The sequence below is a fragment of the Taudactylus pleione genome, unplaced genomic scaffold (genome assembly GCF_031769625.1).
Source record: "Taudactylus pleione unplaced genomic scaffold, aTauple2 ptg002204l, whole genome shotgun sequence".
NCBI lineage: Eukaryota > Metazoa > Chordata > Amphibia > Anura > Myobatrachidae > Taudactylus > Taudactylus pleione.
Window position 1 is genome coordinate 83591 of NW_028286597.1, and position 23437 is coordinate 107027.

The 23437-nt window shown below is 47.5% G+C and overlaps 1 protein-coding gene across 1 annotated transcript in view; it reads right to left on the minus strand.

Moving 5' to 3' along the window:
* LOC148431505 (aldehyde dehydrogenase family 3 member B1-like) overlaps nt 1–23437 on the minus strand; it is a gene marked incomplete at its 3' end in the record, with an annotated part of 364823 nt that overhangs the window by 11954 nt on the left and 329432 nt on the right. The window contains exon 8 of the mRNA XM_088465975.1: nt 8045–8126. Coding sequence (XP_088322101.1) covers nt 8045–8126 — 82 coding nt within the window. The remainder of the gene's footprint in view (nt 1–8044; nt 8127–23437) is intronic.

Consider the following 23437-nt stretch of genomic DNA (forward strand, 5'->3'; position numbering starts at 1 on the left):
ACACATCTCAGGGAGTTAGGCAGACACACATGTCACACAGGCTGAGTAACGCATGTAGCACTGTGCAGACACATCTCAGGGACTTAGGCAGACATATGTGACACAGGCTGGGTAAAGCATCTAGCACTGTGCAGACACATCTCAGGGAGTTAGGCAGACACATATGTGACACAGGCTGAGTAACGCATGTAGCACTGTGCAGACACATCTCAGGGACTTAGGCAGACACATATGTTACACAGGCTGAGTAACGCATCTAACACTGTGCAGCCACATCTCCGGGAGTTAGACAGACACATATGTGACACATGTAGGGTAACGCATCTAGCACTGTGCAGACACATCTCCGGGAGTTAGGCAGACACATATGTGACACAGGCTGGGTAACGCCTCTAGCACTGTGCAGCCACATCTCCGGGAGTTAGGCAGACACATATGTGACACATGCTGGGTAACACCTCTAGCACTGTGCAGCCACATCTCCGGGAGTTAGGCAGACACATATGTTACACAGGCTGAGTAACGCATGTAGCACTGTGCAGCCACATCTCAGGGAGTTAGGCAGACACATATGTGACACAGGCTGGGTAACGCATCTAGCACTGTGCAGCCACATCTCAGGGAGTTAGACAGACACACATGTTACACAGGCAGGGTAACGCATGTAGCACTGTGCAGACACATCTCAGGGAGTTAGGCATACACACATATGTGACACAGGCTGGGTAACGCATGTAGCACTGTGCAGACACATCTCCGGGAGTTAGGCAGGCACATATGTTACACAGGCTGAGTAACGCCTCTAGCACAGTGCAGACACATCTCAGGGAGTTAGGCAGACACATATGTTACACAAGCTGAGTAACGCATGTAGCACTGTGCAGCCACATCTCCGGGAGTTAGGCAGACACATATGTTACACAGGCTGAGTAAAGCATCTAGCACTGTGCAGAGACATCTCAGGGAGTTAGGCAGACACCATATGTTACTCAGGCTGAGTAACGCATGTAGCACTGTGCAGACACATCTCAGGGAGTTAGGCAGACACATATGTTACACAGGCTGAGTAACGCATGTAGCACTGTGCAGACACATCTCAGGGAGTTAGGCAGACACATATGTGACACAGGCTGAGTAACGCATGTAGCACTGTGCAGACACATCTCAGGGAGCTAGGCAGACACATATGTTACACAGGCTGAGTAACGCATGTAGCACTGTGCAGACACATCTCAGGGAGTTAGGCAGACACATATGTTACACAGGCTGGGTAAAGCATCTAGCACTGTGCAGACACATCTCCGGGAGTTAGGCAGACACATATGTTACACAGGCTGAGTAACGCATGTAGCACTGTGCAGACACATCTCAGGGAGTTAGGCAGACACATATGTTACACAGGCTGAGTAACGCATGTAGCACTGAGCAGACACATCTCAGGGAGCTAGGCAGACACATATGTGACACAGGCTGAGTAACGCATGTAGCACTGTGTAGACACATCTCAGGGAGTTAGGCAGACACATATGTTACACATGCTGAGTAACGCATGTACCACTGTGCAGACACATCTCCTGGAGTTAGGCAGACACATATGTTACACAGGCTGGGTAAAGCATGTAGCAGTGTGCAGCCACGTCTCAGGGAGTTAGGCAGACACATATGTTACACAGGCTGGGTAAAGCATCTAGCACTGTGCAGAGACATCTCAGGGAGTTAGGCAGACACATATGTTACACAGGCTGAGTAACGCATGTAGCACTGTGCAGACACATCTCAGGGAGTTAGGCAGACACACATGTCACACAGGCTGAGTAACGCATGTAGCACTGTGCAGACACATCTCAGGGACTTAGGCAGACATATGTGACACAGGCTGGGTAAAGCATCTAGCACTGTGCAGACACATCTCAGGGAGTTAGGCAGACACATATGTGAAACAGGCTGAGTAACGCATGTAGCACTGTGCAGACACATCTCAGGGACTTAGGCAGACACATATGTTACACAGGCTGGGTAAAGCATCTAGCACTGTGCAGACACATCTCAGGGAGTTAGGCAGACACATATGTGAAACAGGCTGAGTAACGCATCTAACACTGTGCAGCCACATCTCCGGGAGTTAGACAGACACATATGTGACACATGTAGGGTAACGCATCTAGCACTGTGCAGACACATCTCCGGGAGTTAGGCAGACACATATGTGACACAGGCTGGGTAACGCCTCTAGCACTGTGCAGCCACATCTCTGGGAGTTAGGCAGACACATATGTGACACATGCTGGGTAACACCTCTAGCACTGTGCAGCCACATCTCCGGGAGTTAGGCAGACACATATGTTACACAGGCTGAGTAACGCATGTAGCACTGTGCAGCCACATCTCAGGGAGTTAGGCAGACACATATGTGACACAGGCTGGGTAACGCATCTAGCACTGTGCAGCCACATCTCAGGGAGTTAGGCAGACACACATGTTACACAGGCAGGGTAACGCATGTAGCACTGTGCAGACACATCTCAGGGAGTTAGGCATACACACATATGTGACACAGGCTGGGTAACGCATGTAGCACTGTGCAGACACATCTCCGGGAGTTAGGCAGGCACATATGTTACACAGGCTGAGTAACGCCTCTAGCACTGTGCAGACACATCTCAGGGAGTTAGGCAGACACATATGTTACACAAGCTGAGTAACGCATGTAGCACTGTGCAGCCACATCTCCGGGAGTTAGGCAGACAAATATGTTACACAGGCTGAGTAACGCCTCTAGCACTGTGCAGACACATCTCAGGGAGTTAGGCAGACACATATGTTACACAGGCTGGGTAACGCATGTAGCACTGTGCAGCCACATCTCCGGGAGATAGGCAGACATATGTGACACAGGCTGGGTAACGCATGTAGCACTGTGCAGTCACATCTCAGGGAGTTAGGCAGACACATATGTTACACATGCTGAGTAACGCATGTAGCACTGTGCAGACACATCTCAGGGAGTTAGGCAGACACATATGTTACACAGGCTGAGTAACGCATCTAGCACTGTGCAGCCACATCTCCGGGAGTTAGGCAGACACATATGTTACACAGGCTGAGTAACGCATCTAGCACTGTGCAGACACATCTCAGGGAGTTAGGCAGACACACATATGTGACACAGGCTGGGTAATGCCTCTAGCACTGTGCAGCCACATCTCCGGGAGTTAGGCAGACACATATGTTACACAGGCTGGGTAACGCATGTAGCACTGTGCAGACACATCTCAGGGAGTTAGGCAGACACATATGTGACACAGGCAGGGTAACGCATGTAGCACTGTCCAGCCACATCTCAGGGAGTTAGGTAGACATATGTTACACAGGCTGGGTAAAGCATCTAGCACTGTGCAGAGACATCTCAGGGAGTTAGGCAGACACATATGTTACACAGGCTGGGTAACGCATGCAGCACTGTGCAGACATCTCAGGGAGTTAAGCAGACACATATGTGACACAGGCTGAGTAACGCATGTAGCACTGTGCAGACACATCTCAGGGACTTAGGCAGACATATGTGACACAGGCTGGGTAACGCATCTAGTACTGTGCAGCCACATCTCAGGGAGTTAGGCAGACACATATGTTACACATGCTGAGTAACGCACGTAGCACTGTGCAGACACATCTCCAGGAGTTAGGCAGACACATATGTTACACAGGCTGGGTAAAGCATGTAGCAGTGTGCAGCCACGTCTCAGGGAATTAGGCAGACACATATGTTACACAGGCTGGGTAAAGCATCTAGCACTGTGCAGACACATCTCAGGGAGTTAGGCAGACACATATGTTACACATGCTGAGTAACGCATGTAGCACTGTGCAGACACATCTCAGGGAGTTAGGCAGACACATATGTTACACAGGCTGAGTAACGCATGTAGCACTGTGCAGACACATCTCAGGGAGTTAGGCAGACACATATGTTACACAGGCTGAGTAACGCATGTAGCACTGTGCAGACACATCTCAGGGAGCTAGGCAGACACATATGTGACACAGGCTGAGTAACGCATGTAGCACTGTGCAGACACATCTCAGGGAGTTAGGCAGACACATATGTTACACATGCTGAGTAACGCATGTACCACTGTGCAGACACATCTCCTGGAGTTAGGCAGACACATATGTTACACAGGCTGGGTAAAGCATGTAGCAGTGTGCAGCCACGTCTCAGGGAGTTAGGCAGACACATATGTTACACAGGCTGGGTAAAGCATCTAGCACTGTGCACAGACATCTCAGGGAGTTAGGCAGACACATATGTTACACAGGCTGAGTAACGCATGTAGCACTGTGCAGACACATCTCAGGGAGTTAGGCAGACACACATGTCACACAGGCTGAGTAACGCATGTAGCACTGTGCAGACACATCTCAGGGACTTAGGCAGACATATGTGACACAGGCTGGGTAAAGCATCTAGCACTGTGCAGACACATCTCAGGGAGTTAGGCAGACACATATGTGACACAGGCTGAGTAACGCATGTAGCACTGTGCAGACACATCTCAGGGAATTAGGCAGACACATATGTTACACAGGCTGAGTAACGCATCTAACACTGTGCAGCCACATCTCCGGGAGTTAGACAGACACATATGTGACACATGTAGGGTAACGCATCTAGCACTGTGCAGACACATCTCCGGGAGTTAGGCAGACACATATGTGACACAGGCTGGGTAACGCCTCTAGCACTGTGCAGCCACATCTCCGGGAGTTAGGCAGACACATATGTGACACAGGCTGGGTAACGCCTCTAGCACTGTGCAGCCACATCTCCGGGAGTTAGGCAGACACATATGTTACACAGGCTGAGTAACGCATGTAGCACTGTGCAGCCACATCTCAGGGAGTTAGGCAGACACATATGTGACACAGGCTGGGTAACGCATCTAGCACTGTGCAGCCACATCTCAGGGAGTTAGGCAGACACACATGTTACACAGGCAGGGTAACGCATGTAGCACTGTGCAGACACATCTCCGGGAGTTAGGCAGACACATATGTTACACAGGCTGGGTAACGCATGTAGCACTGTGCAGCCACATCTCCGGGAGATAGGCAGACATTTGTGACACAGGCTGGGTAACGCATGTAGCACTGTGCAGTCACATCTCAGGGAGTTAGGCAGACACATATGTTACACAGGCTGAGTAACGCATCTAGCACTGTGCAGCCACATCTCCGGGAGTTAGGCAGACACATATGTTACACAGGCTGAGTAACGCATGTAGCACTGTGCAGCCACATCTCCGGGAGTTAGGCAGACACATATGCTACACATGCTGAGTAACGCATGTAGCACTGTGCAGACACATCTCAGGGAGTTAGGCAGACACATATGTTACACAGGCTGAGTAACGCATCTAGCACTGTGCAGCCACATCTCCGGGAGTTAGGCAGACACATATGTTACACAGGCTGAGTAACGCATCTAGCACTGTGCAGACACATCTCAGGGAGTTAGGCAGACACACATATGTGACACAGGCTGGGTAATGCCTCTAGCACTGTGCAGCCACATCTCCGGGAGTTAGGCAGACACATATGTTACACAGGCTGGGTAACGCATGTAGCACTGTGCAGACACATCTCAGGGAGTTAGGCAGACACATATGTGACACAGGCAGGGTAACGCATGTAGCACTGTCCAGCCACATCTCAGGGAGTTAGGTAGACATATGTTACACAGGCTGGGTAAAGCATCTAGCACTGTGCAGAGACATCTCAGGGAGTTAGGCAGACACATGTGTTACACAGGCTGAGTAACGCATGCAGAACTGTGCAGACATCTCAGGGAGTTAGGCAGACACATATGTGACACAGGCTGAGTAACGCATGTAGCACTGTGCAGACACATCTCAGGGACTTAGGCAGACATATGTGACACAGGCTGGGTAACACATCTAGTACTGTGCAGCCACATCTCAGGGAGTTAGGCAGACACATATGTTACACATGCTGAGTAACGCACGTAGCACTGTGCAGACACATCTCCAGGAGTTAGGCAGACACATATGTTACACAGGCTGGGTAAAGCATGTAGCAGTGTGCAGCCACGTCTCAGGGAATTAGGCAGACACATATGTTACACAGGCTGAGTAACGCATGTAGCACTGTGCAGCCACATCTCCGGGAGTTAGGCAGACACATATGTTACACATGCTGAGTAACGCATGTAGCACTGTGCAGACACATCTCAGGGAGTTAGGCAGACACATATGTTACACAGGCTGAGTAACGCATCTAGCACTCTGCAGCCACATCTCCGGGAGTTAGGCAGACACATATGTTACACAGGCTGAGTAACGCATCTAGCACTGTGCAGACACATCTCAGGGAGTTAGGCAGACACACATATGTGACACAGGCTGGGTAACGCCTCTAGCACTGTGCAGCCACATCTCCGGGAGTTAGGCAGACACATATGTGACACAGGCTGAGTAACGCATGTAGCACTGTGCAGACACATCTCAGGGACTTAGGCAGACATATGTGACACAGGCTGGATAAAGCATCTAGCACTGTGCAGACACATCTCAGGGAGTTAGGCAGACACATATGTTACACAGGCAGGGTAACGCATCTAGCACTGTGCAGACACATCTCAGGGAGTTAGGCAGACACATATGTGACACCGGCTGGGTAACGCATGTAGCACTGTGCAGCCACCTCTCAGGGAGTTAGGCAGACACATATTTTACACAGGCAGGGTAACGCATCTAGCACTGTGCAGACACATCTCAGGGAGTTAGGCAGACACATATGTTACACATGCTGAGTAACGCATCTAGCACTGTGCAGACACATCTCCAAGAGTTAGGCAGACACATATGTTACACAGGCTGAGTAACGCATGTAGCACTGTGCAGCCACATCTCAGGGAGTTAGGCAGACACATATGTGACACAGGCTGGGTAACGCATGTAGCACTGTGCAGCCACATCTCAGGGAGTTAGGCAGACACATATGTGACACAGGCTGGGTAACGCATCTAGCACTGTGCAGCCACATCTCAGGGAGTTAGACAGACACATATGTTACACAGGCTGAGTAACGCATGTAGCACTGTGCTGCCACATCTCAGGGAGTTAGGCAGACACATAGGTGACACAGGCTGGGTAACGCATGTAGCACTGTGCAGTCACATCTCAGGGAGTTAGGCAGACACATATGTTACACATGCTGAGTAACGCATGTAGCACTGTGCAGCCACATCTCCGGGAGTTAGGCAGACACATATGTTACACAGGCTGAGTAACGCATGTAGCACTGTGCAGCCACATCTCAGGGAGTTAGGCAGACACATATGTGACACAGGCTGGGTAACGCATGTAGCACTGTGCAGCCACATCTCAGGGAGTTAGGCAGACACATATGTTACACAGGCTGAGTAACGCATCTAACACTGTGCAGCCACATCTCATGGAGTTATACAGACACATATGTTACACACGCTGGGTTGCATTTAGCAGTTTGTAGCTTCTTAGAGGAGTATTATGCCCTCACAATTTGCAAATTCCATACAATTATTATCCTTTATTAATAAGGCGCCACAAATTTCCGCAGCTCCAAACGCAAGCTCCAAGGGAGAAATGTAATGAACAGTGATTTGTGAAATTGATTATTTACAGCAATTTTTTACATGGGATTGTGGAAATTTATTTTAAAATCACTACTTTAAATCGTGTGGAAAAGACCACAGACAATTATTGATTGATTCATTTCTCCCATGGCGTGTGCGCCTCTGGGATAACAACGTAATAAATATATTATTCTCTTTATAAAGTCAGGGAGTTTAGGCAATAGTACTACAGCTTCTACCTACTAATCATTTCCAGGAGCAAAAGGAGGGGATGAAGTCTTATCAAGCGCATAAACATAATATGGGGGAGGGGGTGTGTGGTGGAGGCACTTGTTTTCATAGGCAGTATGTGGGGTCCGTATAAACTTGGCAATTAACCACATTTAGTGAATGATTATGTAGACTTACCTGTAAAGAATAGATAATCAAATTTGTTCTCTAGGAGTCGAGTTGTTTCATCCACTCCGCCACAAACCACAGCGAAACAGCTCTATGTGTAGAAAGAGACAGAGGTTACTACAGATATTGGGATAAATGTAATAGTCACAACCTCCCAACAAGTCTGGCCGAAGCCTTAAAGTAGTAATAATTTAATACCATTCCGGTGTTGTCTCTGAAATGATTGCGAATGAAAGCACCGGCCAGACGTGTCAGGAAGTCGCTGACTATTACATTTGCCCCATGTGGGCCTGATGCAGAGCAGCACAGTAACATATGTGTATTTGTCATTTGCTTATGGAAGAAGAGCAGCAATAATATGCAAATGCTGGTTCTCCTGCTTCCCCTGGTGTACCGGCATGTGCCGCACAGTATAAATCTGAGGGTGGCTCCAAACACTCTGCCATTGGCGCACCGTCGCATTCCCCCCTCGCCTATGTCCAGAGCATTGTCTGCTTCTGACCTCTGGCTAAACATGGCTTCTGTGGCTGCAGAGAAAAGCCCTGCGCTGGTTGTCCTTAGGGAGGGAGAACCATGGATTTATTTTATTTTTTTTGGCGGGGGTCACCATTTCCATAGGGATGCCAGCCCTGGGACAAGTCGTAGTCCATGCTGCGTGTCTCCCTGCTATAGTGCCACCCACCCTTGCTGGTCCATCTTAGTGCTATGTAGTTTTTACACCAACTTTCTATACCAGCCAAGACTACGTGGCCTAGGTCTGGTTACCAAGTTGAAAAAGGGACAGGGATATTAGCATTTTTTTTACATTGTATTACATAAAAGCCTGCACAGATTATATTAGTCTATGCAGTGTTTTCTGGGGCCCGATTCAGATCCCTTCGCTAGGCTGCGTTCGCACGTAGCCTGCCGATGTTTGTAATCTGCGCATGCGTAAAGCGATGGCCCCTAGCTTATAGATGCCTTGCTAGATTGAGTGACAGGACGAGCCGTTTGTGGGTGGTAACAGGGTTGGTCGATAGAAACGGGGGTGTGGTGGTGCAAATGCAGACGTGTCTGTGCATCTTAATGCCATATCAGAGGCGTGCATAATTAAGATGCTGCGTAATAGTACACGTCACATGGCTGAATTACACACTGAAGCACTCGCAGTGGGTATGGTCAGCCACAAGTACTGCGTACGGGTCCGATGGTACTCAATGTCACCGATTGTTGCATTCACTTCTTGGAGATGATGTGTATCACTAAGGGAAAGTGGGTATCTTAAGACAGGCTGGAGGGCATCTAAATAGTCATCGCGATCACACGCCAAGACATAGTGGGCATGCTAATGCCTTGGCATGCGATCGCGGGATTTGCATACTTTGGCAGCTGATGGCTGTGTGCGAACGCATCTAGTGAGCGGGTCAGAATCGGGCCTTTGGCTCCCAGAAGCTAGTCTATTATTTGGGAGAGTTTGCCATCCAATTTTTGTCTATTTCTAAAGCCGAGACATAGTAAATATGGGGTTTCTATACTTCTAATGTAAAAAATATCGATGGGACCCAATGTTGTAAAGTCTGTATTGATGGCATTTTCCCATCAGTTTACCTTTAGTAATTCGGTGGAGTGCAAAACCACCGGGAAACTAACGTATACTATAAAATGGACACATAGTATATATCTCCCTTTCAGTGTATTGTTATTCTTCTTCTTCTGATTGGCCAAACAAAAGCAGAAGTTTTACGTGGTTTTGTGGCGATTTTGTTTCCACGGGTTTTTGACCAAAACATCAGTGGTTTGGTCTTTTGTAAAACAATGGATATCGATTGTATAAAAACAGATGAACAGTAAATTCTGTCATTTGATGTTTCAATCTGCCGTGATGTCCGGCCATATCAAGCCCCAGACAAACACTCCGCTTAAGAAATTTACCCACTGATTTAATTGATTTTAGTTGTTAAATTCTGGCGTTATCACTTTGATTTTCATTAGGAGAAGTTCTATGTTATAAGAATTATTGCACCACCTATCAGTGCCGTAAGTAGCCGGCGCTGTGCCTTATGCCATTCACACCCCTGACAAGATGACATAATGACACCATGCCAAGGTGGCGGGACGCTAGCGTAGAGAAGAACAGAGGCTGCGCAGGCTGCAGGGTGCGTGTCAGGAGTGTTCAAAGGATGCAGCGATCCTGGCTGCAGAATGCAGTTACAGGCACCCTGCTTTCCATAAGTAAGGGCTGTGGGGCACACTCAGAGTTATGGCACTGCCACCTCCCTGTGGATGAACATCTCAAAGATCCATGGCCTGGAACTTTCTGCCGTTATGTGATTACAGGACTTCTCTGTGATTTATCATAGCCCTTTCATTTGCAGACTGTAGTACATAAGAAAAAGTTATTTTTAGCTGTGAGCTGTTATGTCAGAGAATGAAAAGATGAAGTAGACACAGACATCCAGGTGGAGCGGCAGTTGGAAATGCAGGATAGAAAGGGGAGAGGTAACATTCTGCGTCTTCAGACATTTATAAAAGTATAATAAATAGCGGGAAGACATGTACACAGACGCATTGTTAACAAACTGTGCAAATGTGCAATGCAACTGCTTAGTGTGTAAAAAATCACATCATAATAGAGTAAATTCAATGTGGTATAACAATATATATATATATATATATATATATATATAAAACAAATTGTCCTTCACCACTATATATGTGGTAATAGATTATTCCTTCCACTGGCACTCTGATAAACCAGAGATTATGCTTACACTGGTTTGGGAGACAAAGATGCAACTTGTTCAATCCCTGATTTCTTCAAAGCAACCACACAGTCTTCAAGACTTTCACAATGGTAATTGGCAGTACATCTACATTCAGTGCAGGAGGTGCCAGATACAGATCAGGTCATTGCAATGTTCTTTAGCTTCCATTGGATATGTGAGCAGAAGACCCACCAGCGACCCCTTGTTAAAACTATGACACCAAACACAATGCCTCACCTGGGCTCCTGATTTTGCAAATTTATCCCTGGAGATCTGGCAACATGTGGCCTGTACCAATGAGTCATGGTTCTAGTTGTTTTGGGCTGATAGATTAGGGTTCAGGTGTTGCACACACCCCATGAGGCCATGGGCCCCAGCTTTCTCCAAGGCACCGTGCAGGCTGGTGGTGGTTCCATAATGGTGTGGGGGTGTTCACATGGAAAGGGTTGGGTCTGCTGGTCCACCTGAAAATGTCATTGACCGGCAACTGCTTGATTATCATCTGCAGCCCTTCATAGACTTCATGTATCCCCAACTATGATGGAATATTCCAGCAGGATAAGACACTGTGTGATTGGTCCCAAGTTGTTCAGAATTGGTTCAAGGAGTATTCTGGAGAGTCCCAGTTTATGGTGTGGCCACCACGTTTGCCTGACATGGACAAAATCATTTATGGGACGTTGTGGAGAGGTCCATTTGCACCCAAGATCCTGCACCTCCAAATATCAGGAAGCTGTGTAAAGCTACCCAGGTGACATGGGTCAACATGTCTCCAGAGGTCTTCTGTCCACTTGTGGAATCGATGCTACGTCATGTTGCTGCACTTCACTGGGCTATAAGGGGTCCTACATGATACCAGACATCTATCCCATAACTTTTGGCACTTTAGTGTACGTGTGTGTCTATGTATGACCCTGTATGTATGTATGTATGTGTTACCCTGCCTGTATGTACCTGTGTGTTGGACCCTGCCTGCCTGTTGCCTGTATGTATTTATGTGACCCTGTCTATATCTATGTATGTAGGTATATGTGTGACCCTGCCCGTATGTATGTACTGTATGTATTTATTTATTTGTGACTCTGCCTTTAGAATAGAATACTTTTATCAAGTCTGGGGACTCTGGATTGCCTGGAAGAGACCTGGATACCTGCTCAGCAGTAGTACGGTAGGTTTGGAGTAGAGATGGTCGAATATAACACTTCTTCATAGATGTATTTATACTAATAGGTATGCAGTAGGACAGTATTGGAAGACTGGATCGGGACCGAACTAGAGACTGAAGCCAGAGTAGAGACTGAAGCCAGAGCAGGACCTGACTTATAGCACAACTGGATCCGGAGTACCGGACTTGGAATCTACACTGTAGCTTGAAGGGAACTGGACTTAAAGCACACCTGGATACGGAATGGGACCAGACTTGGAATGTACAATGGAATTGAAGCACAACTGGATCCGGAGTGGGACCAGACTTGGAACATAGACTGGATCCATAATGGGACTGGATGGAACTAGAGATGAGCGGTTCGGATTCTGTGGAATCTGAACCGCTCTGAACATTGGGGATCCGAGTCCACCCGAACCCTGTTTGGGTGTTCCCCATCTGACTCGGATCCCTGTTCGAGGCCGAACGGCGGCCTCCTGATGTCGGATTCTTGTGAGAGAATCTGACGTCAGGGCCCCACTAGTGTAGGGCAGACCGCAGTGATAGCGGTCTGCCCTACACAGAAACAAGCACACAGCCGCCAGTGGCAGCTGTGTGTTTGTTATAGCAGCCAATGAGAGTCACACACACACACTCATTGGCTGCTGCACAGAGGGAGCCGAGTGGAGCTCACTCATGAGCTCTGTCTTCTGGCTCCCTCCTCAGGTGGGTGACAGAGCAGAGCAGACGGCGGCAGGAGCGGGGATTCAGGTAAGGGGGTGGGTGGGGGTGTGGGGGTGTGTGTAAGGGGGTGCTACTGGGGGCACCACTGCTAATGGGGACACACTACTGGGGGCACACTACTAATGGGGGCACTGCTATTGTGGGCATACTACTTGGGGTACTACTACTGGGGGCACTGCATAGGGGGCACCACTACTAAGGGGACTGCATTGTGGGCACCACTACTACTGGGGGCATTGAGTAAGTGGCACTACTACTGTGGGCATTGTATAAAAGGGGCACTACTGTGTGTCGTAACATAAATAAGAGACACTACTTTATGGTGTAATGTGAATCAGGCACTATGTGCGGTGTAATGTGAATAAGATTGTGCACTGTGACTCCTAGGGCCGTAGCCACCTGTGTATACAAGTACTGTGACTCTGCTGGCCGTACCCCACTGGGTGGGTGCACTACTTTTCATTTCTGCCACTGCTGTGTGGTAATGTGTCATAGATGTGCTTTATACTGTGGTGTCTGTGTCGCTGCTTTGTCGCTTAGTAACCAGTCAGCTCACTGCAACCTTTGGCCAATAATGGTGAAGACAATACTATAAGCTGTGATATGGTCTAAATTGACTGGAAATTAATGTTATCGAGGTTAATAATACTCTAGGAAGAAAAAAAAACAATTTATGTGATTTTTAGCTTTTGTCAATTTTTATAAAAAATCCAAATCCAAAGCCAGTCACCGCAGTTTGGCAAATTCAAATCCGGATGACGAATTAGAACCAAATCCGGCAGAAATGGTCCAGCGCACATCCCTAGATGGAACATAAACTGGATCCGGAATGGGACCGGACTTGGAACATACACTGGAGCCGGAGTGGGAAGCACCAAAATAACAAGCCAGGAGTAGAGCTTACGACGTGTATCAGCGACAAAGATCAGGCATTCTGGTTGGTGCTGAGTTACTGCGCTGTGTTCTATTTTGTATCACTGACAGCAATGTATTAAAAGTAAAAAAACAGTTTTAATATCAAAAACGTGATGATTATGTATCAATCACAATAAATGTAACAATAACATAGCAAAGATATTGTAACTAATAAGTAGCCAATGAATAGAATAGAACAGCCAAAACAATCACTGCATAAATGTAAATAGATACATGTTACTAATAGGACTGAGTCCATGGAAACTGGAGTCATACAGATCTGCCATCCACTGGAGGTCTCCTATGGTGCACGGACAGTATGCGTCCCTATATAAAGCAAGTCAGCAGCTAAGTGCAGAGCGTCTGTGGGACTGGAGACCACAGAGAGATGATCATTTCTCACCGCTGGTGTAGTGCGGGTTGCTGTGTATGATCTCCAAACGTTCCGGAATGGCCAGTGTGTAGCTATGTGTACCTCCAGGTAATCAGACTTGCATGGGAGCTGAAATCGTGATGTCCTATGCAGCAATACCCAGTGGAGGTCCGCTCCAGTCTTTGGAAATTGGTAACAACTGTATCGATGAGCAAGGTGGCGGCTGGTACAATTCAGTAACCTGCAATGGCAGGTGACGCGTTTCCCCATGGCTCCTCTCACGGCTTCATCAGAGGCTTGTGTCGCTAGTGCAAAATAACCAGCTTTATATAGGGCTGTTAACAAATAAAATCAATCCAGCTGTAATTAATTCAATCATTTGTGTCCAAAAAAATCCATCAATAAAAACAGCATTAGTATAATCCAATACTAAAACACTATTAGAAGACAATCTCAAAAAAGGGGAGAATGGCAACATTTGTATATTAATAACATGGTAATATAAATGAAGAAGAAATAAATGAAAAATAAAAAGCAAATTCCATTGTGGTCTGGAATCTATAATGATCCACAACTGACAGTTTGTATATTAATCTAGAGATATAGATCAGGGCTTGACAAACATTTTTAAAATCTAGGAGCCAGCTTAAAAGTTTAGGAGCCAAACCATCGCTTGCGTCCAAAATATCTGTAAACTTGTATAGACACCACACATGCACCATCAATGCCCCTCAACCACCACACATGCCATCAGACCACCACACATGCCCCCTCCATGGTCATCAGATTCTGCCACATGCACATTCCTGCCCCTATATCAAAATAAGCCACACAGTAGGGCTCAAATACATATCCTAAAAAGTATGGCCCAAATTTAAATTATCCCATATAGAGGCGCCCAAATTTATATTATCCCATAAAATAAAACCCAAATTCATATTACGCCACATGTGGGATAAGTAATATAAGTACATAGGATGAGACATGTAATTTGGGCAAGGGGTAGAAAAGAAGCACACTTAGGGTGGGATGGTGGCAGAGGCACACTTGGGGAGTGGGATCAGGGCACACTTGGGAGGGTTGGGGCAGAGGCACACTAGTAGAGGCTACTATAACTAGCTTATACTTGCACACAGGGACCCTGGTCCACAGTGTGATGATCACAGGTCACTAAGCAGTAGAGCCGTAACTAGACTTTTTGGTGCCCTGTGCCAAAAAGAGCATTGGTGCCCCCTCATTTTTCAAAGGGACATAATGAACCCCTAAAAGGGCCATGGCTTCATGGGGAAGGGCCACGGAAGAGATAGGAGAGGTATTGAGATGCTGGGGATGAAATAAGTGGAAGCTACAAGCAAGAATGATAATAAACAGAAATTTGACAGGCCCAAACAGCGCCCCCTGATCTGTGGTGCCCTATGCGATGGCACCGGCCACACTACCCTAGCTATGGTCCTACTAAGCAGCCTTCAAGGGCAAACCTTCTACGACTGCTTTAATCAGTGCACACATTTAAGAAAACAAATATTAGAGCACACATGTTGTAAATGGTAAATACTTATACTATATTACTATATTACCTTACATGTATATGACGTAGATGGAAGCCCGGCCCCGGAGTCTGTCCAGCACATTGTACAGTTTGTTTTGCAGCCTCCTGCACCGGCTGCTGTTATAATGACAGCGGCTTTCCCAACAAGCTCCTGCTTGCCCCCTGCTTCTTGCTGCAGCTGTCCTGGATGCCTTCCCCCCGATCCCCACACCACCCATGGCCGCTTAACTTGTCTCCAGCAGCAGCAGCAAGCCATCCACCCTGTTGGAGTTCAGGAGCACCTGGATATCCGGACTTCATGCCAAAGTAGCGGTCTCTGCCTCTCCCTCTAGCGCTGCTGCTCATCCGGACCAGAGCCGAGTCTCCCTCATCGCCTCCTGTGGTTGCAGGGCATGGCAGTGCTGGCGGAGACTGCAGAGCCCTGGGCACATGCAGGTAGCAGCATAGCGGAGGGCAGGAGGCTATGCAGCGAGCTGTATAAATAGTGACATTCGGAGCCTCACACCTAGGTCTCCGCGGCTTCCGATGCCCATCTCTGCATGGTCTCCATCTCTGCATGGTCTCCATCTCCGCGTGGTCTCCATCCCTGCGTGGTCTCCATCTCTGCATGGTCTCCATCTCCGCATGATACCCATTTCCGCATGGTCTCCATCTCCGCATGGTCTCCATCCCTGCATGGTCTCCATCTCTGCATGGTCTCCATCTCCGCATGATACCCATCTCCGTATGGTCTCCATCTCCGCATGGTCTCCATCCCTGCATGGTCTCCATCTCCGCATGGTCTACATCTCTGCATTGTCTCCATCCCTGCATGGTCTCCATCTCCGCATGGTCTCCATCTCTGCATGGTCTCCATCTCCGCATGATACCCATCTCCGCATGGTCTCCATCTCCGCATGGTCTCCATCTCCGCATGATACCCATCTCCGCATGGTCTCCATCTCCGCATGGTCTCCATCTCTGCATGGTCTCCATCTCCGCATGGTCTCCATCTCCGCATGGTCTCCATCCCCGCATGGTCTCCATCTCCGCATGGTCTCCATCTCCGCATGGTCTCCATCCCTGCATGGTCTCTATCTCCGCATGGTCTCCATCTCTGCATGGTCTCCATCCCTGCATGGTCTCCATCCCCGCATGGTCTCCGTCTCCGCATGATGCCCATCTTCGCGTTACATTTCCCGCGAGCAGGTTAGAGGAGGCAGAGCCACGCTGATAAGTGAATGGGGCGGGAACATAATGAGTGCCTGTAACCACCTGCACGGGAGCTTTTTTTTTTTTCTAACAATTAGCTTTATTAGAAGTACCTGGCTAGTAAAAGTTAGTCGCCAGGACTAAATTCCTGGTCCCCATGGCGACCTGGCCCCCGGGATTTGTCGAGTTTTGATATAGATGATACCAAAAAAAACCAAACTCATGTTTAAATACAGATGGTTCTAAAGATTAATATATTAGTCACATAGTTATAAGCAGAGAATTAAAATCTTTAAGTTGTTACTATGTTAAAATGATTTATAAATGGTATAAAGTATGAATAAATATAAAATGTACATAGGTATACGGAGGATTACTAGACAGTTACTGCGCTGTGTTCTATTTTGTATCACATGTTTAATAGTTCTTACAAGAACTTACATAGGAGCATTGAGAGGGCTCCACATGGCTGCGCACCCAGCACCTTTATATCATTTTATAGCACCTTGATTAGGGTTATTTGTTTTGTACTCTGCTGTCAGTGCAGGATTCTTATACCCCGAGTCTCATAGAGATTGGCTGCCCTGGTCAGGTGGACTCTGGCCTGGCCGTCAGTGGAGACTTGTGATCACCTAACCAGGACCAGTATGGTGTGCCCTGAGTACGGAGCAGGCGGGAACCCCGCCGGAGCTCTGAGCCTCCTGAGACCACCACAACGCTGGGATCCCGACAGCACGGATGGGCCTGGCATGACAGTGCCCAGTGTCTGAAGCTGACGGGAACGCCGCCGGGCCCCAGAGACCACTGCCATGCTGAGAACCCATTGACAGCGCAGCCTGAGATTCCCCCAGCTGGGACCCCTGACAAGACAAGGCAGTGTGACCCTGAGGATAAGGGTGGTGCCTGACAACTTTATTGTACTTTACAACACGTGATGTAAACGAAAAACCATGTAGCACATTACCACATAATAAGACAAGCGCCAGTTACATTACACATTTTAAAAATATAAAACATTCACCATATAAATCAAAGATCTATACAACCATTTAGCACATGCACAGCATTAGGGAAAACGCAAACGTTTTGTGTGTGACTGCAGAGTTCTAAAATGCCTTTTGATGGTGGCCTCTCAAAGATGGTATGTTTGCAAGGAGATCTTCCAAATTTGTGTTCGATATCTTCAGGACTCTCTTAACATAGACCTCCTGGGTCCATGGTAGCACAACACCAATTGTTTTTCAAGCCGTTCCAACCACCCGATCCAGGGCCTTATATTCATCAGCTGTACAGTTCCCAAACCATATGGCAATCCCGTAGGTCAGAACAATGAATACAATGAGAACACAACCCTGTGGTACCCCTACATCCTGCTTAACCACCTGGGGCCTATCAGATAAACAACGTAGCAGCTATTGAATGTGTGACCCTGTCTGTATGTGTATATATGTATGTGTCTGTGTGGCCCAGCCTGTATGTATATGTGTGACCCTGTCTGTATGTGTATATATGTATGTGTCTGTGTGGCCCAGCCTGTATGTATGTGTGACCCTGTCTGTATGTGTATATATTTATGTATGTGTCTGTGTGGCCCAGCCTGTATGTATATGTGTGACCCTGTCTGTATGTGTATATATGTATGTGTCTGTGTGGCCCAGCCTGTATGTATATGTGTGACCCTGTCTGTATGTGTATATATGTATGTGTCTGTGTGGCCCAGCCTGTATGTATATGTTTGACCCTGCCTATATGTATTGTATGTATGTATGTATGTATGTGTGATCATGCCTGTATGTATGTATGTATATGTGTGACCCTGCCTATATGTATGTGTGATCATACAAGTATGTATGTATGATCATGCCTGTATGTATGTATGATTGTGAGCTTGTCTGTAAGTATATGTGTGTATGTGTGACCCTGCCTGTATGTATGTTTGTGTGTATGTGTGTATAATTGTGAGCTTGTCTGTAAGTATATGTGTGTATGTGTAACCCTGCCTGTATGTATGTATGTATGTATGTATGTATGTATGTGTGATCTGTATGTATGTGTGATCATGCCTGTATTTATGTGTGGCCCTGCCTGTATGTATGTATGTGTGTATAATTGTGAGTTTGTCTCTAAGTATATGTCTGTATGCGTGACCCTGCATGTATGTATGTATGTATGTATGTATGATCATGCCTGTTTTTATGTAGGTGTGATCCTGCATGTATGTGTATATGTGTCTGTGTAATCCTAGTTACATGCATGTATTTAGTGTGTATGGTGTATGTATGACCATGCCTGCATGTGTTTATATAAGTATGTGTGAACCTGCCTGTATGTGTGTATAAATGTGATTCTGCCTGTATGTATGATTGTGTGACCCTGTATGTATGTGTGTATGTGTGTGTGTGTGACCCTGTATGTATGTATGTAATCCTGCCTGTATGTATGTGTGTGACCCTGTATGTATGTATGTAATCCTGCCTGTATGTATGTGTGTATGTGTGTGTGACCCTGTATGTATGTATGTATGTATGTAATCCTGCCTGTATGTGTGATCATGCCTGTTTTAAGTATGTGTGACCCTGCATGTATGTGTATATGTGTCAGTGAGACCCTATTTACATGCATATATGTAGTGTGTATGTATGACCATGCCTGCATGTGTTTACTTAAGCATGTGTGACCCTGTATGTATGCCTGTATGTATGACCATGCCTGCATGTGTTTACATAAGTATGTGTGACCCTGTGTGTATTTATGCATGATTGTGTGACCATGTATGTATGTATGTGATCCTGCCTGTAAGTATGTATGTATTTATGTATGAATGTATTTGTGACCCTGTATATCTGTATTTATGAATGAATTTTTGTGTCTTCTGTGTGAACCTGCCTGTATGTATGTATGTATGTGTGTGTATGTATGTATGAATGAATGTGTGTGTGAGCCTATATGTATGTATGTACTGTGACAAGAATCACATAGTCAGGGTAAAATCCATCAGTAGCTTTATTGCTCACCACAGGCAGGTACACAGGATACGGCAGTATCACAGGTAGGTACACGGGATACGGCAGTATCACAGGCAGGTACACAGGATACGGCAGTATCACAGGCAGGTACACAGGATACGGCAGTACCACAGGAAGGTACACAGGATACGGCAGTACCACAGGCAGGTACACAGGATACGGCAGTACCACAGGAAGGTACACAGGATACGGCAGTATCACAGGCAGGTACAAAGGATACGGCAGTATCACAGGCAGGTACACAGGATACGGCAGTACCACAGGAAAGTACACAGGATACGGCAGTACCACAGGCAGGTACACAGGATACGGCAGTACCACAGGCAGGTACACAGGATACGGCAGTATCACAGGCAGGTACACAGGATACGGCAGTACCACAGGAAGGTACACAGGATACGGCAGTATCACAGGCAGGTACACAGGATACGGCAGTACCACAGGAAGGTACACAGGATACGGCAGTACCACAGGCAGGTACACAGGATACGGCAGTACCACAGGCAGGTACACAGGATACGGCAATATCACAGGCAGGTACAAAGGATACGGCAGTACCACAGGCAGGTACACAGGATACGGCAGTACCACAGGCAGGTACACAGGATACGGCAGTACCACAGGCAGGTACACAGGATACGGCAGTACCACAGGAAGGTACACAGGATACGGCAGTACCACAGGCAGGTACACAGGATACGGCAGTACCACAGGCAGGTACACAGGATACGGCAGTACCACAGGAAGGTACACAGGATACGGCAGTATCACAGGCAGGTACACAGGATACGGCAGTACCACAGGCAGGTACACAGAATACGGCAGTACCACAGGAAGGCACACAGGATACGGCAGTACCACAGGCATTTAGACAGTATACGGCAGTACCACAGGAAGGTACACAGGATACGGCAGTATCACAGGCAGGTACACAGGATACGGCAGTACCACAGGCAGGTACACAGGATACGGCAGTATCACAGGCAGGTAGGTACACAGGATACGGCAGTACCACAGGAAGGTACACAGGATACGGCAGTACCACAGGCAGGTACACAGGATACGGCAGTATCACAGGCAGGTACACAGGATACGGCAGTACCACAGGCAGGTACACAGTATACGGCAGTACCACAGGAAGGTACACAGGATACGGCAGTACCACAGGCAGGTACACAGGATACGGCAGTACCACAGGCAGGTACACAGGATACGGCAGTACCACAGGCAGGTACACAGGATACGGCAGTATCACAGGCAGGTACACATGATACGGTAGTATCACAGGCAGGTACACAGGATACGGCAGTACCACAGGAAGGTACACAGGATACGGCAGTATCACAGGCAGGTACACAGGATACGGCAGTACCACAGGAAGGTACACAGGATACGGCAGTTTCACAGGCAGGTACACAGGATACGGCAGTATCACAGGCAGGTACACAGGATATGGCAGTATCACAGGCAGGTACACAGTATACGGCAGTACCACAGGAAGGTACACAGGATACGGCAGTATCACAGGCAGGTACACAGGATACGGCAGTACCACAGGCAGGTACACAGGATACGGCAGTATCACAGGATACGGCAGTATCACAGGCAGGTACACAGTATATGGCAGTACCACAGGAAGGTACACAGGATACGGCAGTATCACAGGCAGGTACACAGGATATGGCAGTATTACAGGCAGGTACACAGTATACGGCAGTACCACAGGCAGGTACACAGGATACGGCAGTATCACAGGCAGGTACACAGGATATGGCAGTTTCACAGGCAGGTACACAGGATACGGCAGTACCACAGGCAGGTACACAGGATACAGCAGTATCACAGGCAGGTACACAGGATATGGCAGTTTCACAGGCAGGTACACAGGATATGGCAGTACCACAGGCAGGTACACAGGATACAGCAGTATCACAGGCAGGTACACAGGATACGGCAGTTTCACAGGCAAAATGTCATACAAACTCTTCCAAACAGCAATATCTCTTCAGTGGAGTCGCAGGTCCAGGAGCCCTAACACTAGTCACACCTGGGCCTATAAGCTGTGCAACTATCTCACCGTCGGGCTCAGATTCCCCAGTGTCTCTGCAGTTCTTAAACCAGCTTCTTATAGGTGTCTGTAATTAGCTGCCTTTCCATGCACTGATTGAGGCAACACCTGAACTGGACATTACACATCCCTAATGCCTTTGCTCTGCCAAACCTGGGAGATATGGATATTCCACATTTACCTCATGTGGAATTATGCTGACCCTGTCACACTCCTCCCCCTTAGCTTCAACGACCCTGGTGAAGCTAAAACACTTTCAGGCGAGCTATCTGCCTCGCCCACATCTATTTGTGCCATCTGTCTGGGTACACAGCTCTCTACCAATTTCCACAGTTTGCCATCCTCACCCTCGTCCTCCTCCTCCTTCTCTAGCTTCACCATAGGATTGCTTGGAGGATCAGGCCCAACAAACCTTCTGGAAAGGGCATCAGCATTGAGGTGCTGATTCCCCGGACGAGGCTGCACCTCAAACTTAAATGGCTGCAAAGACAAAAACCAGCTGGTTACACGAGCATTCTCTTCTTTGTTCATGTGCATCCACTGTAAGGGGGCCTGATCTGTAACCAACATGATCCCGCCCCAACAAATAATATTTTAACGAGTCTGCTGCCCACTTGATCGCCCAGCAGTCTTGCTCCACAGTTGAGTACTTATGCTTCCTGGGCAGCAATTTCCAGCTAAGGTAGAGGATGGGTTTCTCTTCCCCTTATACCACTTGGGAAAGGACAGCTCCCAATCCTGTACCTGAGGCATCTGTCTGCAATATAAACTGCTTTTTAAAATTAGGAGCCTGCAAAACAGGTTCTGCACACAAGGCGCACCTTAAATCTGCTGCTCTAGACCATAGTATCTTGTCTGGGGACTGCTTTTTAAGGCACTCTGTTAATGGTGCTGCCCTATTGGCAAAATCACAAATGAATCTGCAGTACTAACCCACTAGGCTAAGGAATTTTCTGAGCTGAGATTTACATTTGGGTTTAGACCATGTGAGGACCACCTCCACCATACTGGGCCAAGGTTTACGTACCCTCTGTCTACAGTATATCCCAAATATTTTGCCTCCACCATTCAAATTGCAGACCTCTCAGGATTAGCATTAAACCCATGAAAAATTGCAACACTGCTTCTACTCTTGTAAGGTGTGACTCGGGGCTAAAGATGACCATGTCCTCTAGATATGCAGCTGTATATTCCTTGTGAGATCACAGCAACCTGTTCATAACCCTCTGGAAGGTTGCCGGAGCCCCATGCAGACCAAACGGCAGCATTTTATACTGATACAAACCTCCTGGGGTAGAGAAGGCTGTTTTGGCATTAGCAGCCTCAGGTAAAGGAATCTGCCAATATCCTTCTGTCACATCTATGGTGGTGAGATACTGGATGTTTGCTAATTCTCCACCAGCTCATCCACCCGGGGCATCGGATAGGAATCAAAATGTGACACTTTATTTAATTTGCGAAAACATGGCAGAATCTTAAAGCACCTGAAGGCTTAGGCACTACAACTATGGGAATATTCCATCCGCTATTGGATTCCTCTATGACCCCTAGGCGCAGCGTTTCCTCTACTTCCTGTTTAACCGCTGCCTGCTTTGCCTTAGGTATACGGTATGGCCTCTGTTTTATTACCACCCCAGGAGGAGTAACT